The following is an 18,079-nucleotide window of genomic DNA, read 5'->3' as shown; positions in this document are numbered from 1 at the left end:
AAGATCATGTATGAACAAGCTTTTTCTCATTTTCATGTGAACTACACACAAGGCAGATTTCCACTCCTCTGTCGAGGATGTGTCAACAACTCTGATTGCCAAATACGGTTTGTGACGTTAGATGTTGAAAAATAAAAACGCATAACACACCCAATACTAAATACAGACGCACACTGAAACTACTTATACACAGATATTCAGCCCCCCAACTGGGAGAGCTGCTGTAATTACTGTGGGCAGATTAGCCAGGGAGGAAGTGACACGACTGCTTCTGTCACCCACAATTTCCTCTTGGTTCACAGTATCCGTTACTCTCCCTGCACGCACCCAACACAAGCACCTACATGTCACAGGTTACATTTAAACACATGACTGTACACAAACACACATTTCACAGGGGATAACAAACACGATTACACACGCAGCGGTAAATAAATCCTCCATTTCACAGAAATATACAGATTATACACATATTTGCCTCTTTTCTATCACGTAATCTGATATTATATGTAAAATACCAGATTACATTTTTGGCCCTGGACATGAACTGGAGGCTAGTGTCCAAGTCTGAAATGTAGGACCCAGTGAAGTCATGGTCGGGCTTCAAGCCAGTGACACTAGTTTGATGTGCACAAAGCCGTCTTTGTTTATCAGTAGTTTATTGTCTGCGACAAATTTGATGCTAACATACAACGGTTACAAGTCCATCTCATGAGAAACACATCCAACAACAGAAGAAAGCTGCACTCCTGCTGGGTCTTGGTGAGCAGATGACAGCGAGGACACACAGCACGACCGCAAACAGAGAACCTCACACAAACAGCAACAGCGTGCACATTTACATGTAAATACACACATAAACACAGGGGACGAGAGGAGAGGAACTAACGTCACCCACAGGATCTTATTTATAGAGACACTGAGCAGGAACACAAAAACAACGAGCAGACTGTGCTGAGAATTTGGGTAAATAGAACTCGACAGGAAACGCAAATGAATGAGTCTGACACCAAGGCCATTTAATCGCACCTGGTCATTAGTTTGAGTAGACGGTGGCAGTTTATTTCCACATTCACACAAACAGCTAGACAAGAGTTGAAGATCAAATGCACATACACTTCCATGATCAATTTTGTATGTTTCATTTCATTTTTCACTGTCATCCTGTTATCTGTGACGGAAACAATAAGTCTATTAATCAGTTAGTCAAGTGACAAAAAAGTGAATTGTCTTATGGGACAGAAATTGGGTATGTTTAAGTGTTTAGGTCTTTTGCAGCTACTAGAAAGTATTAATTAATGTTTTCTCTGTGCCAGTGTGAAAACGTAAGATTTTTTTCTTTCTTCATTCAAATTATAAATAGTTGGTTGTGTTTAAACTGTAAAATATCAATCCTCAGCTTTATTTCTGTCATGAGGGTTTGATAATGAACCCTTAAAAATAATTGTCTATTATAAATAATACTTCTACTTATAATAACATAATTAATGAACAATTATAAATGTATATATCCATTGATATCTGTATCCGAATTTTTGTACCCCCTAATATCAGTATTAGCATCTGCACAATCCATTTCAATCAGACGTCGTGAAACTGCAATGGGAGATTTTTGGGGATATTTTCTGACATTTAAGACACAAAAGAATTAATCCCATATAAAAAATTGCTTGAACATTCTTACAGTATTACAGAAATCCCAAATATTTTGTCGGTGTGGGGTATTATTTCCTCTACTGAGCAGCTATTCTTATTAAATCATGGATCTAATGTGCCTTTTGGAAAAAAAAATGTTTGCCATATAAAAAACAACAACAGTTGGAATAAGGCTGTTTGAGGTTTCAGGGCTTAATAATTTGCAGGTGCTTCTTCTAACTGCACCAGCAGTTGAATCACAGCTATTAAATATCACAAGTTATTTGTTCTTATTCAGGGGGTATTTTGTTCATGTCTGCATTGAGCTTCAAACGTTTGTACAAAGGCCTCCCACCTCCAGGGCCAACAGTTTCCACTGCAAACGCAGGCCTGCAGTTCCTCTGGGACCATGTGAGTCCATGTGGGGGTTTTCAGGCATAAAGGGAGGATGAGGTGATATATGGATGGATGAAGAAATCTGCCTTCCAGCTGGGGAAAAGGTGCTGGGGGACATTTGTTTTCTCTTCACAGAATCTCCGGGGGGAAACAGAGATTTGGTTTGGTTTTTGAACAGGAACAAACAGAACAATGAAATTGAATATGTAATTTTAAAACTACATAAAAAAAATGTAAGAGGAATATTGAGGATTAATGGAATAATAATGTGAAGTAAACAGGGAGTTTAATGTTTTCTTGAGTTGCTATATATTGAATAAGTGATAAGGTAGTTGGCAGCGAAAGTCCCAGATGATTTCCCATAATCTAGTTGTGCAGTATGTCTTGAACATCAACAGGTGAGTCAGAAGGATTATTTGTGATATTTAACATCAAACTGTGAGTTCCATCATCTCTATTTGGCAAAATGTATCATTTTATTATAGTATATGTTGCTGTGCAGCCATTTTCTTCATGCACTGAGGTGACATTGAGAATATTAACAATTCTTAGTCATTTTGTCGAGGAGAAAAAAGAATTTGGAGAGAAAAAGAGGCAGACTGACATCCGCATGTTATGATATGCTCAAGTGAAAGATTCCTATGTAGTACAAAGATTTCCATAGAGTAACACCTCTAACACCAACATACAGTAGGTAATGACTATTCAAAGGTAGCAAGCAGCTGAGAGAAGGTAACAGAGGGGGCAAATATACAATGTGTATATGTATGTATTAGGAATAGAGACAGATAAGAGAGAGAGAGAACGATAAAGACAAAGACAAAGAACAGACAGACATCCTGTACACATACACATCAAAGTCACTGTGTTAGTATCCTGAATCACACCAGCCTTAAAAACACAAGAAACACATATTACACACACACACACACACACACACACACACACACACACACACACACACACACACACACACACACACACACACACACACACACACACACACACACACACACACACACACACACACACACACACACACACACACACACACACACACACACAGGCCAATTCAACCCTGCGTTTAGCACCAAATCATTTCATCAAATCAGGCCTTCCTGTACAGGAAAAAAACACTTTCCAATTGTGTTGGCCACAATAAGATCAAAATTAAGATGTATGTTGTGAGCAACAATCCATTTCCACACAATCAGATTTAGCAGTCGGCATCCTGAAAGGTATTTTGTCCAAAAAATAATACTACAACTTCCTTCCAAGCTTTTAAAGCATCCACATTCTGTTTGAGAGCAGAGCGAGCGTTGCCCTACTTCCTCCATTACTTCTATTACATTGTGCACTTTAATTTGGCAGCGACAGGACTCCTGAGCCAGCTGCGTGAGCTGGGGACAGTCGCAGAATTGAGAGCTTGTTTCTACTTTTAGCTCAATGAGAAAGTCACACTGAAGAAGAGAGAACCTTCCCCCAACCCAGAAGACAAACTTATCTGAATAACCTAATAAAATCATTGTATCCTAACTCATAACCCAATTAATCTCTCATCAACACTTGACACTCGCCTCATATCTGTGCTACAATTAATTTCCTCACATACACTAATTTGGGTCACTGTGTTTCCCTGAAGACAATAACAGGCAGGTTGTAAAGTCAAGCTTTAAATCAAGCTGTTTTATACAGAAGACATTACTTCATCAAAGGGATAAGACTGGTGAACAAGTGTCCATTGTTGAGTGCTGAGTCAGACAGGCACAAGTGGGTTGTGTGTGAGTAAGCAGCAATGATTAATGTCATTTATTCTTCAGTCAGGCTGCACTGAAGCACAGTGTAACTGCACTGGGTTGTGTGTCTGAGGAATTAGGTGTGGGGATGAGTAAAACCACCTGAGGTGAGAGGCCAAATCCCACATTGATTTCTTGTCAGATTAGCTAGCCGCCCCTCCACAGTAGAGATTATCTGTCGCCTGCAGGTATTGGACAATTGGATAATTGCGTAAAATTGTATTTAACTTTGGGCTTTGACACCAATTCAGTGATGTATTCATAGGCCGTTTCTTACAGCAGATATTTTGACTTCTCACAGAAGTTTAAGTGCCTGCAGTAATTACACCGGTGCTTTAATGGCACATTAGTCAATTCCAGGATTTTACTGGCTTGCTGACACATTGAGGAGGCTTACTGGGACACTGGGGCATTAATGTTATCAGTGAAACCCATGTTTTCCCAGGTCAAAATGTGAGTCATGAAAAAGAGAAATCCTGATAACAATCTTGGTCAAACTACAACCCAAACAAGTTATCCGCTTAAAAAAATGAAGAGCCAAAAAACGGATCCATCGTCAAGCATGACATTTATCAATACAGGCTACAGTGATGCATCAATAGCAACTACACACAGGCCTAAATAATAAAATTATTATCACTATTCAAATCAATTACATTTTATTTGTGTAGGGCCAAATCCTAACATAGAGTATCTCAAGGCATTTTTCACATAAAATTATAGAGAAACCCAACAGTTCCCACAAATAGAAAGCCATTTGGTGACTGTGGAGAGAAAAAAACCCACTTGTGCCCGTCTGACTCAGCACTCAAACATGTACCCTTGTTCACTAGGGAAAAGTCCACTACCGGAAGTGGCTACGCTAGAGGACGTAGCCACACGAACGTGCACCCCGCGTGTGCCCTTGGGCGAGTGTGTGTGTGTGGTGTTCCGTGTGCCCGAGGGTACGTGAACGTGCTTCCGAGGAGGCTATCAGAGGACATTTAGGCTAAAAACATGTTGTAAATGACGCTGTTTCGAGTGGAATATGACTGTCGGAGCTTGCGGACACTTGAATGACACCACACGAGCAGTATGGAGGCATGTTGTATTTTTTATGTTGTTTTTTGTTACATCTGAAGAAGAGGTCAAAATGTTCTTAAATTTGAATGAATTCGACTGCAACGCTTTTACACCTTTCCCCCACCCCTCCATCGGCATAGTGGTGAGTAGATAATGAGTGAATTATTGTTTTTCTGTGAACTATCCCTTTAAGATCGTTGCCACACAACAGACTTGTCTGAATGACTAATCAAAACATCTGTTGTGAGGAACAACAGTTCCATGGTTGTACATGTGTGAGTTCTTTAATCAGTTCCTCTTTTAGCTCTTTAACCATGAAGTTATGAAGAAGTGTGACCTGGTCAGGGGGTTGATGCTGTCTTCATTCAGCACACCGTAAAGAAAAGAACCAGAGTAGAGACTTAGTTAGACAGAGGCATCCTGGCCGGCTCACTGCATGACAGACCAGTGTTTCAGCATTGCCGGGTAACCAGGGTGTACTGAGCAGTGAAAGTGAGCGAAGGGTGTCAGGTTTCAATGTGGCTGGTGTTGTTCAGATATGCAGTGATCAGTGTGTGAGACAGACCTGATGTGAGGTTCAACGAGTCCTGGACATCAATTTAACTGTGGGTTCAGTGGGTGCACAAGACAAAGTATCACTAAACTGGGCCATGTAGAGCCAGGGCACAGACTACAGGAGAGTTAAGAGCCAAAACGATTCAGGAATCAGGCTTCATCCCGGATGAAGGAGAATCTTCACATACAGTGTATTCTTCTCGAAAATAACGGCGCATCACACACTACAGGATATTATTACGAACATGGTCCAACAGATGCGGTCAACACAAGTTCTCTATTCTTCAGGTGAGATTTTAACTGTCAACAGTAGCATGCTAGCTGACGTTAGCCTCAGAATGTTTACTTGCTTGGCAGCACTGTCAGCTGCTCCGGTCTCTCTGTCTCTCTCATTGGCTGCTCGGGAAGCACTGACGTTATCATCCCAATTTGAAATCCCAAATATCAAACATAGTTGAGTTTTGTAGGGGGCGGCCCCGATGATTCTGCGGGCAGTTCACTGGGTTTAAGAATGACTCTGTAACCCCTCACACTACCAGATAATCTGTGCAGAACATTGGTACCGACAAAGATTCTCGGCAGACCTTTCCTCTGACTCCCAGGGAGACCAATCAGGGTTAAATCGGTACCGGAATTCCTGTAATCTGAGCCCAGTTTAAACTGACATTATTTGAGCAACAGCCTACCTCTACAAGACATATGAAGAAATGATGCTCCTTGTCTGTGCTTAATTTCTCATGGCTAATGGGTTAAAAGAGGACATTAATGGATAAAGAGGAAGGTTAGCCTGGCAGCTGACCCATTAAATCAATATTATGAGCTCATAACAAGCAATGAGTTCCCTCTGTGAAACACTCATATCCTGGGTGTTGAGTCTGCAGTTGACACTGAAACCACACAGGCCTTACTGCTCATGTTCCACCTCTCTGGACGACCCACAGTCCTGACCTCCCACCACCGACTGCTCACAGTCATTACACAGCCTGTCACCAGGAGAGGAGTTAGTACCGGCTCTGAAACGTATGGCTCCGAGTCTCTGGGGATGTTCAGCAAGGTGCAGCACCAGAGGAACGTTCAAGAGAGGAATAAACGACAAATGCCTGACAAGCTCTAAAATACGCAAACCTTTGTGTCAGCGAAAACATTCCACTTCACATGGAACTGAAGGTGTGAGGTCACATCAGAACTATAGGACTGCAACCAACAGTTATTTTTCTGTAAGTTATATAAAAATATCCCAGCATCATGTCGTCTTCAAATATCTTGTTTTGTCTTACCAACATTACCAAACATATTACATATTTCTTCATTAATCAATCAAATGTTTGTTCAACGAAACAACAGGAAGCTGTAAATAAAAAAGCCTGTCACAATAATGCACATAATAATATATATAATATATAACAATAATCCAAAATCTTTGACCGACAGCGCAAAACCCCACAACATTTAATTTACTGTAGGACCAATGAAACTGTTAATTCACAAGGGACACATGGGGATCTTGAACTACATATACTGTATAAACATACAAGTCTGTTCTTTTAATGAACTGTAAAAACAGATTTGCAAAATCACTGTATTTGTCATGCTGAGTTACTGATACACATCACGCTTACTTGCAGAAGAGTAATTATGACAAAATGGCCTGAAGCTGTTTCGAGGAGCCTGTGCAGGCAAAACTGAAGGTGTTTTTGAGATTTGTCAAACTGTATAGAGCCAGACATGACATTCTCACTTTGTGACAACTGACGTTTTTGGTTTAAGACATCATCTACCTCCTCAGGTGTGTCAACATATACCAACAACAATGTGCACAAGGTCTTTAAGGAGAGTTTAGTTTGTTTGTGACGACTGATGAGAAACAACAATAGTGAAAAGTAAGAGGGGTTTCTTTTCTTAGACCTACAACAAAGGCAAACGTAAGTGTTTACAGCATTTTGCTTTCATCCCTGGTAGTTGAGCAGTGAAACAAAAACATTTAAACAGAGTTTTAACAACAGCTGTGATTCAACCATGTGTCAATATTAACCTCATGCTTCCTTTCGATACAATAAACATACAATATGGAAATCAGAACTCGCCCAGAAGCCAGTGTTACTGACAGCCACACCCAGTCTGTGTTTTCATGGCCTTTGTTTCACCTCTTTATCTCAGGAGGTGAATTAAAGGGGTCCATGACTACAAGCCAAGCACTCATACAATGTGTTCTGAGGGGCCAAGAGGGGAGATACACATCGGCCTGCTCGGGGGTTTCCTGAGAACTACTTCTCACTGGAAAAATTTTTTAATATCCTTTAGCTGCACACAAGAATTAGAAAGACAACTATTCAAAAGCATGGCACAAGTCCAAAAAGGGACCAAATGACCCAATGTGCGACCGACAGAGAAAGCATTTGACCTTTTGGAAACTTTCATTGTACATATACAGCACTGCTTTACCCCAGAGCTCTGGTTTCCCATCAGCCCTTCCTGTGACGCAGGCCTGCGCTTTCATATATAGAAACTGACCAGCTGCCGAAAACATACCCCGTGTTCTCCACACCCACTTCAAAAGGCTGTAACGATCAGCTGTGGCTGATCAGCTGAAGAGCCCGAGTGAGTGAAGGAGACAATGAGAGCGAGACAAACCACAGATGACACGAGCAACAGAAACTTTACGGCTAAATCTGTGGTCATTTCAATAGTCAAGAGTCAAAAGAGTCATTCAATCAGAAATCATGTGGAAGCAATTTTTTTAAATCACTGTTAATATTCCTAAAAAGATAAACAAAGTCTGTAAGGACGTAGATTTCAGAAATCCCCATTTTGCCTCCAAGTCTCAGGGACTGTGTAAAAAAGAAAGTAGAACCTAACGTTACAAATCAAAAACAAGCTATGTTTACATATACAGAGCTACGTCTTTTTAACTCTTCAAACTGCTACATTGCTAACAGTGAACTTACAATCCAAAATACAAGTTAGCATTAAAATTTGAATTGGTTATGGATTTTACGCAGTTTGTCTTTCACACATGCAAAACACAGTGGGGGGGGGGGGGGGTTCTCTGCACAGCGTGTTCACGACAGCAACAAATTCTCTGCATAATTCAGGCGAGAGGAGGTGCAGTCAGGTGCAGCAGACAGAGGCAGGAAGCGATGTATTTCACGTGATCATGTTTACAGCACCCCCGACACCAACGTCAGCTCTTGCACCACAAACTCTCAGACATCTTCGTCGGTGTCTTCTACGTGTGTTTTGCATTTGTCGCGTGTTAAAAGCATCATCAACCCCCCCCCCCCCTCACTTGCTTGTAGTGAATCCAGCGGGGATCCCCTGCTGTGTTCTCAATACGAATATTCCTGAATTTCTACAGACTTTAAACTAGGAGGCCAAGAGAAGAAAGTCTGCAGAAACTACAGAGCCTCTCACTTGGATATTTGTGTTCACACATGCACCTCCTCTGGAGAAAATACAGAGTATCTCAGTTGATGTCTGAAAGCAGCTATAGTATCAATGAAGGACCAATGTAAACAGTGTGACTGGTTCTCGGATCTCCGATGTTTCCCTTGAAGAAATGGACACACCACCAAATTGACCGAACATTCACTGTAATAGGTTTTGTAGGAATCAGAATTGTCAAAACTTGGTGGCACTGTCTCCCCCAGTGACACAGGGTCGTACAGTTTTTGCGTAAGGGCTCACAAAGTCAATGTAATGTCATTGTGTAACGGACGCAATTTATATTTAAATAAAAGTTATTCATTCAGCATTATTCATAAAATAAGAGTATAATAAGGTTAATGGTTATAGTGTGATAATATTACATATTTATACTAAAGATAACTGCTACTCTGTGGAAAGCAGGCTGTCTCTTGTTTGTTAGCAAGCATGGTCTGCAGAGTCTGTCCGGCCATATGTGTGAGCTTAACACAACTACGTGCCAGTGGCCAGAAATATCTGCGTGCATGTGATTAACTCCTGATTATAAACTAAACAACTGTTCATCATGAGAAGGTGCTCGTACTTTATGAAACTGGGGGGGGGGACTCAGGCAGATTTATGCCTTAAATGTTCATTCAAAGAGACTTTGAATTGTGTTTTTAAATGTGGACTAGATCAGAGACATTTTTCAGAAAGCAATTCTCCACTCCATGAAAAAAACCTTCAGCACATTATTCTGCTGATAAGGTTTAAAGGCTGAACCTTGGCATTCCTGAGGTAAACGTTGGATCAGTTGATTTGACTGTGGCATTCATGTCATATCCAAATAACTCCCCCCCCCAACGTTATCTCTTAAATATATAAAGCAACATTACGAGCTCTTTGTCCATGATACCATACAGACAGACAGGCAGAAAAAGAAACTACTCAAGTGTTAAGTCCTGTTTCCACACATCAAAAAAACTCACTGACACTGCTAACAACTGGCTTTTATCTGTAATGGGAAGGAAATCAATCGGCATTTACTCCCGGGTTAAAAGGCTCCAGCTCCGAATGGCAGTGATGGAAACATGACACCTGGTGGAACGCACTACTTTGGAGACAGCGAGGTGAGGGCACGCCTCTATTGTCGGTGCTTTTGTGACGTCGAACATGATGCACGGGGGGGGGGGGGGGGGGGGGGGGGACACGACGACGACGACACAGAAAGGCTAATTCCTCTTCTGGCAATGGTAAAGGAGTCAATCGCCTTTTTTCAGCGTGTCTACCCACGTATAAAAAAAAAAAAAGAAATCACACACTTTAGGATTCCCCTTGTTGTGGAAATATGTACGAACATTAATGGTTTGTAAGAGTGGCATTCAACAATGTAACAGGATGTGCAATAGAAGGAACACAGGCCAACGTACACCGGTGGATCTGCTTTTTTTTTTGCTCCAGGCTATCACACTGAAAGACTCTCAAAACTGAAAGCATTATAGGTCGACAATAATGTTAAGTAATTTGCAGGTAACATACAAAAGAAAACAACCACTTGGTGTGATGCTTTAACAATTAGCACACCCATAGTAACTTTCTCCATGGGTCAGGGAGCAGGCTGATTGGCCTGTGGAGGGCAGATCTCAACAGGTCATGGTATTTCACACACAACCCATGGGCGCAACAGTGACCCACATGTAGCCAGCCACCCAGCTGCTTGAATCTGGAAGTGTTTGCCACAGGCTGCTGTCTACTAGCCAACAACGTTAGCCCCAGCGAGAAAACACACAGGCACACACACACACACACACACAATTAGGACTGACTCCTTGGGAAGCAGTGGAGGGTGGCCTCCACTGCAATAATGGTGGAGCTTTTGTGTCAAAGAGATTCTTGTTTTCTCCTCCTCAGGCATGAAAGTGAATTTGTCTTGCCAGCCAGGTCTATTTATATTCACAAGAGCATTCTTCAGCATTAGCAGTCACATGGCCTGCCGGGCAGTTGATATAACCAGGCGATAGATTGGAGGGACGCTGCATGTGCTCTCAGTCTACACCCCCAAAAAAATGCAACACACCTTGATATCAGCATCTCAACCACGGACTTCATCATCTAGCCTATGAGGCATGAATCAGAGTGCATTAGTCAACATGATCTATTGTCATAGCCCGGCCTGAATAAATGACTGCAGGCCACGGAAGCAGTGAGTGGGTAGATTGTGCAACTCAACGTCAGAGACACGCTTCACCGTCCAGTTGAGATAACAGGTTGGTCAATTTGTGAATGGAGGTTGGCGTTTTATCGTGACTGCGAGAAAAGGTCTGATATGACAATATCCCCATTCATTCTTCCCTTGTGATGAGTCATGGTTGGAATCACACCTATCGAGACAGTTAACAGCCCAGTGAGACGGTGGCTAAAACAGGTTCTCTCCCTTTGACGTGGATGGATGTGCCCTGGAGAGAACACGCCCAATTGCAGTGACTCACAAACCTGCAATAAGACAGGATGCGGGCTTGTAAACATGTGGTGTTTCTAAACACTCTTAGCGTGGCATGAGATACACAAGTGGGTTACATGTCCCATCAATGAGTGAATTCTAATGTTAAATGTGAGGTGAAGTTTCATTCATTGATTGTCAGGAACTTCTCAATGAACCTGCCTCCCAAAACGGGAAGGGGGAGCACAGGGTCAGACACAGAAAAGCACCATTTTAGCAGCAGAGTCCTGCTCAAGGGAACTTAAGCAGTGTTCATGCTTCAACCAGGCTCCTTCATGCCAATAATGGTACATGCACCATACCGTTAATTCATGGCTTCTATTTGTCATTTCAGACTTCTACAGCACTGCGACTGGGAAATGATTCATTGGTCATTTATCAGCTTCAGACAATGGATATTATGACCACATTACGTTATCATTATCACGGTCTATGTTAATAGTTTCAAGGAAATTACAACTTAAAAGGCAGAAAAGCGATTGTGACAAAGGGTTTTCCGCTTTTAAGTTTAAGTTGTTGTATGCAACAGTGGATCACATTGATACTTTGTGTAATTCTGTGCACATTCACAATTTTAAATTGCTCTATTTTATTTATGTATTTCTTTATTTAGCTTCTTCTTTTTAGTGAATGCTTAACATTTAACCAGTTGTTTAATACTTTTCATCATTTCATCTTGTAAAGCAATTTGTAACTGTTTTGAAAAGTGTTATGTGTATATATAAAGTTTTTTTTTCTTATTATTATTTTCTACACTGAACTCCTATGACATTAAAAAAGTATATTTACTAATATTGTTAATTTCTGCCATATTGCCCAGCACTATTTGACAACACATATGAGATAATTCCACAACTTAAGCATGTTTTACTAGAGAAAATACTGTGGATGTACACAATTTGAGACATGATAAGTGGGATATCAGTATATCTCCTGGCACTGATTTAAAGGGATAAGGTTGGATGTTTTTTCCAATGTGTGCCTCAGTGTCTTCCTCGGTAGGATAAAGAAAGTCACGCTCACCGGCCACGCACACCAACACGCCCACCACACCCACACCTCTCTGTGAGGGTGTCGTGGTATTTAATGAGAGCATGTGAATAATTCAGCCTACTACAGGCCTGGAGGAGTAAAAGGGACGGCAGCCATCATTAACTATTCAGAAACAATATCATGCCACAGGCACACACACATGCATGTCCACAAATATTGTATACATACAAAGGAATACCTTTGCCAAGAGTACTCCACCATCTGCTTGGGCCTAGAGCCTTGGCTCTGAAGCTCCACAGAAGATGATTTGTGGCTTTGGGATTGTGACCACAGGAAACTTTACATTAAGTCTGAGGATTATTCTACCAAATATCTGAACAGAAAACCGGGGGTTGATCTGACAACTATTTAGACAGACTCAAAACTGATTCAAATATATTTAGAAACTGTGGAGAAAAACTGCAGATAGGGCTGTGAAATAAGTCTTTTTTTTTATTATTTACAATAACACTGCTACAAAATGTTCCTTTTTAAGTATTATGGACAAACTCAGGACAGACACTTTGTCAAAGTACATACAATTTTAGGAAATTATAGCACAGTGTTCAAGAAAAACACGAGAAAGCAATTTGAGATAATCGTGAGTTTTACTTTTTCACATGTCATTTGGAACACTTACGTAGAGTGCAACAGGAATCAGTCTATAATTACAATATGTTTCCTTTGGCTGAATTCACTGTTTTCACTGCAAACATCACTCACTCTCCCAAGTAGGCAAATGAAAATATTGCTGATGTATTACTCAACAATATCAATTTTGATTTTCACCAACATTTCTAGAGCTCTTAACAAAGCAAGCAACAGGCAACTGTGAAATGGTTCAAAGAGTTCAGCTTAACAAGCAGTGTAAGATGTTCTTATTCCTCTTTTAATACGCGTGCAGACATCCAACTCTGGAGCTCAGCACCACATGAGCTCGAGTTTAAGGAAGTGTCATCACATGTCTGTTATCGGTCTCAAAATAAGTACTTTGCCCAACTACCAATTAAAAAAAAATCTCAATTTGCTTTGTATCACATTCATAAGAAAATACAGAGAGGAGATGTTTTTCAGAGACCTCCTCTTCAGGTCCTAAACACTGTCACTAATAGGTCAGAAGCATGGATGGTTGAGAGAGAAAGAATCCGTATTAACGCTGCCATCCTCTGCTGAGGTCCGAACAAACCCAGCCTGCTTCTGCTCCATCTGAATGCTGGCTGGCTGGTTCAATTCATGATTGGCCTTAAAAGGAAGCAACTGGCCATAGTATGGTCTGATCAGAGTTGCAAACATTGGGTAAAACTGCATCTTCACATGCACACAAGCATGTGCACCCCATGCATAGGAAATGACTCCTGAGTTTAAAAACTTAGAAGCAGACAGGGAGCAAGTGCCAGGGATTTAAAGCTCTGTCTTAATGTCAGAAAAGCACACTGGTCAGGACCACCAGCTGCTGACGGATGAATATCTCATCTCTGTGGAATTTTGCCTGTCAGCAACACTAGATGTGTGTAAAACTCACTTGACAGAGGGAAGGCAATGTCAACCAGGTAGGCTAGTTCCAGGGAAGAACCGGACATGACCTTTTACCCCTGGCCCAGCTGAGAATTGACAGGGTGACGGGGTGAGCTACTCCCAGCAGAAATACACAAATTCAACACACGTCATCCTCTCAAGTATGACCAGTCACCAGCCCCTCCCTTCCCTTCCCTTCCTATGGAGGCAGCTCATTCCAACGTGCACACAAAGACTGGGTTCATCTGAATGGCCTAAATGGCAGCAGAGCTCCTGGCCACTGCAGCTCAGACCGGATGAATGGTCCTCATTGTGTGCCCATGGTCACAGGGGGCTAGAAGAAATGGGTTGTTTTTTAAGAGGCCATTTGGCAGGCCTGTGTTCTTATCCGAGCAACGTAGGAACAGGCATTTTCACTTGGTTCAGAGGAGGGGTTCTTGTGGGCTCAGCCTATTAGGCGATGACATGCCTCATGCATCAAGTCAGAATGGGACAGGAATACTTGAGAGCCGAGATTTGAAAAGCACTGAATTCACATATGTTGTCCGGCAATTAAAATGCAGAGGAGCCACAATGAGTAAACATGGGCAGCTAATGTGAATTTAGTTGTTTCTTGGATTGAAATTTGTGGTGTGATGCATTTCTCACGAGCACTTGCACGCAACAAACCAGAGTGTTCAAAACCTGTTTCAAGTCTCAAGTCTGTGCAAGTTTGTCGTGCATGGTATTATTGATATTTTACGTCCCAATCTTAATATAGATTGTGACATGAAAGAGTTTGTTGATGGATGAAACAACAACAGCTGCTGCAACAAATTCAACACCTGATATATCAAAACGTTTCATCAAAGTGAAGCAAAAATCATATAAAACTGGATAATGCCATGAAAGCAGTGTTGATCATTGATCTATGATATTGCCCATAACACAACCAGAGATGGTCAAGGAATAGTGCCTCAGTGCACACATCCATCCATCATCCATACCGCTCATCCTTTTAAGGGTCGTGGAGCTGCAGCCAATTCATTGGGCGAGAGGGGGGGTACACGATAGACAAGTCGCCAGCATACCACAGCGCCAACATACAGACCCACATTCACACACGGACAATTTAGAGTCTCTATTGACCCTAACCCCAATCTGCACGGCTTCGGCCTGTGGGAGGAAGCCAGAGCACCCGGAGAAAACACAAGCAGACACCGGGGGTGATGACGCAAACTCCACACAGAAAGAGGGATTTAAACCAAGAACCTCCTTGCTGTGCAGACAAATTCCAAGCGGACAAATGTCCATCTTACCTGTGATTAACTTGAGATATAACTTTGGTAAATCACCCGTTATGTAAAGTATAAACCATGCAGACTTAAGTAATAACAACATCCAAAACCACTAGTATAGCGTTAACAAGTCAACACGCTAAATACTGGTTGATGTACATCTGAATAACATATTAACCTTGAGGGTCAGTCAGCAGAACCACATTGTCAAGATATTTCAGACAACGATACTTCTTCTTATGGCCTTATCCCTTGTAATGATCCCAATAATCAACCGACACTGAGCGATCAATGCTCAGGACGACTGGGTTCAGTCCCCCTGCAGCTGATGAACAGGGATACTGTCCTTCGTAAGGATGTGAGACAGACAGCTGCTCTTGGGGGGGAGGGGATCATTTGAATATGCTTTGGATTAAATATACCCCAAATGTGTTAAATTCAACAAACAGACACATGCATCAACTGCAGCTTCCCGCATGTGAGGAAACTTGAGCACCCTGACAAAGATCTCGCAGAAAACCGAGGCGAGGGTAGAGCAGCCCGGGAAACCTATAATTCCAGTAATAGCAGGTTTACACAGGCGTAATAAGTGCACATGTTGTTGATTGCTCCCGTGAACATCACTGAGGTCACATATCATGTTTGGGAATCAGGCACTCGTTCGCAACAGACTGTATCTCCACACAACAGAAGATCATGACTGCAGGCCTTGTCATTGCACCTCAACAACAGTCACAGTGACTCACAGTTTCCCCCTGCAATAAAACATGTTTCACTTCTGCTGAAACCTCAGCATCAGTGTCAGGTATGAGACACATGTGGTGTGTGAATGGGAGTGATGATGATAAGTGAGGAAGATGACAGAGGGGGGAGGGGGGGAGAGCAGGGGGTCAAGCAAACCGATGGCCAGACCTTGCCTGAGGCCATCATCGAACAGTCTGTCAGGGCAGACAGGGCTGGAGGAGGAGGGAGGCTGGAGGACATTAGCTCCACAAACACGTCTTTAAATCGCCCGTTCTGCTTTAAACGAGCCGCTGAGAGTTTCGACATGAAATAAACACAGGAGAGAGGTCGAGCGGCTTTTCTCCTCCTCCAGCACAATGCTGCTCGTCATGCCCTGCTGGCTAACATCCTGTATTAGCACCGAGAGAGCTAGGTGGCTCAGCCTGACGTGTGCTCCCATTCAATGTAGCACACAAACAGAGGAGGAGAAACAAAGGTTTAGGGTCTGAAACACAGACATGTTTATAATGTGCTGGTGAGCCCCTCGCCGCCCCGAAGCGGGCAGCCCCCTCCCCGGCTCCGTTACCTTCAGACAGCTCCAGGTCCAACTCCGCCAACTGGTCCCTAACCTCCTTCGGCAGGGCGGACAGATCCACGCCGCGGTCTGCCATGACTTCAGCCGGGGAACACGAGCGCGGTGTGGTCGAGGGGGAAGCGGAGGGTGGCGTCTGGAAAGAAAACTGCAAAAAAAAACAAAGCGCCCTCCCTCAAGACACGAGACAAGCATCCGAGTGGGAGACACAGTCCATCCGCGCGACCGACCGCTCCGCCATCATGGAAGAAACTCACCAGCGGCAACCAGCGGTCACGTGACCGCGCTCACCTCCGCCTGTGCGTGAATTCACCGCATCCTCTGCCGAGGAGCACAGCCCGACACCGGGGCGCCCTCTGCCGGCCCTTAGGCGGAAACACAAACACACACACCCCACACACACACACACACACACACACATACTGTATATATACATGTATATACACACACACACACACACATACACACGTACATACACGCACGCACACATGTTTTTTTTGCCAAGCAGGTATACACATATAAAGGCATTTGTTGTGGCGTGTTTGTGCAAGTGTAAATATAGAAAATAGGGGAAAACAACTTTTTTTTAATGTAGGAATTAAAAATACTGTTAGCACCAGGGGAGGGATTGTGCAATATGTACAGTTCGTTATTTTCCACAGGAAGTTAAAGTATCAAGTGTCATACACACACACACACACACACACACACACACACACACACACACACACACAAATACATACAAACACACATGCACATACACACACACACCTAAACCTAACCTAATCTAAGCTTAACTTAACTTTACAACATGTTTTCACCTTAAAAGGATTTACATTAAGGAGACAAGTCCCCATAACGTGACTGTGTCGACAGATCTAGGTCCCCACATACCAGTGATACCACGCACACACACATTAACCATACAGGGGACCTAGGGCAAAGATTTGTCGTTGGGGCCCTACTGACACACACCTTTATTAGGCAGGCACTGTGACATGACACAGTAGGAAAAGCACTAATGTAAATATTTAAACTAGTGGAGTGCATATACATCCACCAAGGCCCAACAGACCCCTTATGAAATCACATTTAAATTCACTAGACACAGAATTTTATTTAGATCTGCACCAAATTGCACGCACTCATAAAAGCACGTGAGTGCTGAAATAGAAGTAAAACAAGAACCAACATCCTTTTTTCTTTGTTATGGAGACAGGTCTTGATGAAAAAAGGAAAGAAGTGAACAAGAAAATAAAATAAAACTAGAAATACCACACTACGGTTGTTTGCCTCTGCTAGCTAGTGCAGTTTCAGTCTACATTCAATTTTTTGTTGACCCATATGAGGTCCCAGTGACCTTCGACCTCTGATCACTGAAATCTCATCAGTTTATCATTGAGTCCAAGTGACAGCTGGTAAAACTGAAGAAATTCCCTGACGGCATATTGTGTTCAGAAGCTTAAAATCCTGTTTAGCGACGCTGCCGTGACCTTAACATTTCACCACCATATTCTAATCAATTCATCCATGGGTCCAAAAGAAAATAATTTGTACCAAAGTTGAAGAAATTCCCTCGAGGTTTCTTGAGATA

The 18,079-nt window shown here is 42.4% G+C and overlaps 1 protein-coding gene across 4 annotated transcripts in view; it reads right to left on the bottom strand.

The window, feature by feature from the left end:
- Positions 1-16,759, bottom strand: part of dip2ba (disco-interacting protein 2 homolog Ba) — a 44,964-nt gene extending 28,205 nt beyond the window's left edge. For 2 of the 4 annotated variants that reach the window (XM_034591088.1, XM_034591089.1), the window contains exon 1: positions 16,480-16,759. In XM_034591088.1, coding sequence (XP_034446979.1) covers positions 16,480-16,564 — 85 coding nt within the window. In that variant the 5' untranslated portion in view covers positions 16,565-16,759. The remainder of the gene's footprint in view (positions 1-16,479) is intronic. The other 2 variants (XM_034591090.1, XM_034591091.1) reach the window with 1 other exon arrangement.
- Positions 16,760-18,079: the final 1,320 nt, after the last annotated feature.

This window comes from Hippoglossus hippoglossus, chromosome 7, assembly GCF_009819705.1.
Source record: "Hippoglossus hippoglossus isolate fHipHip1 chromosome 7, fHipHip1.pri, whole genome shotgun sequence".
Classification (NCBI taxonomy): Eukaryota; Metazoa; Chordata; class Actinopteri; order Pleuronectiformes; family Pleuronectidae; genus Hippoglossus; species Hippoglossus hippoglossus.
This window is presented reverse-complemented; position numbering and strand designations above follow the sequence as displayed.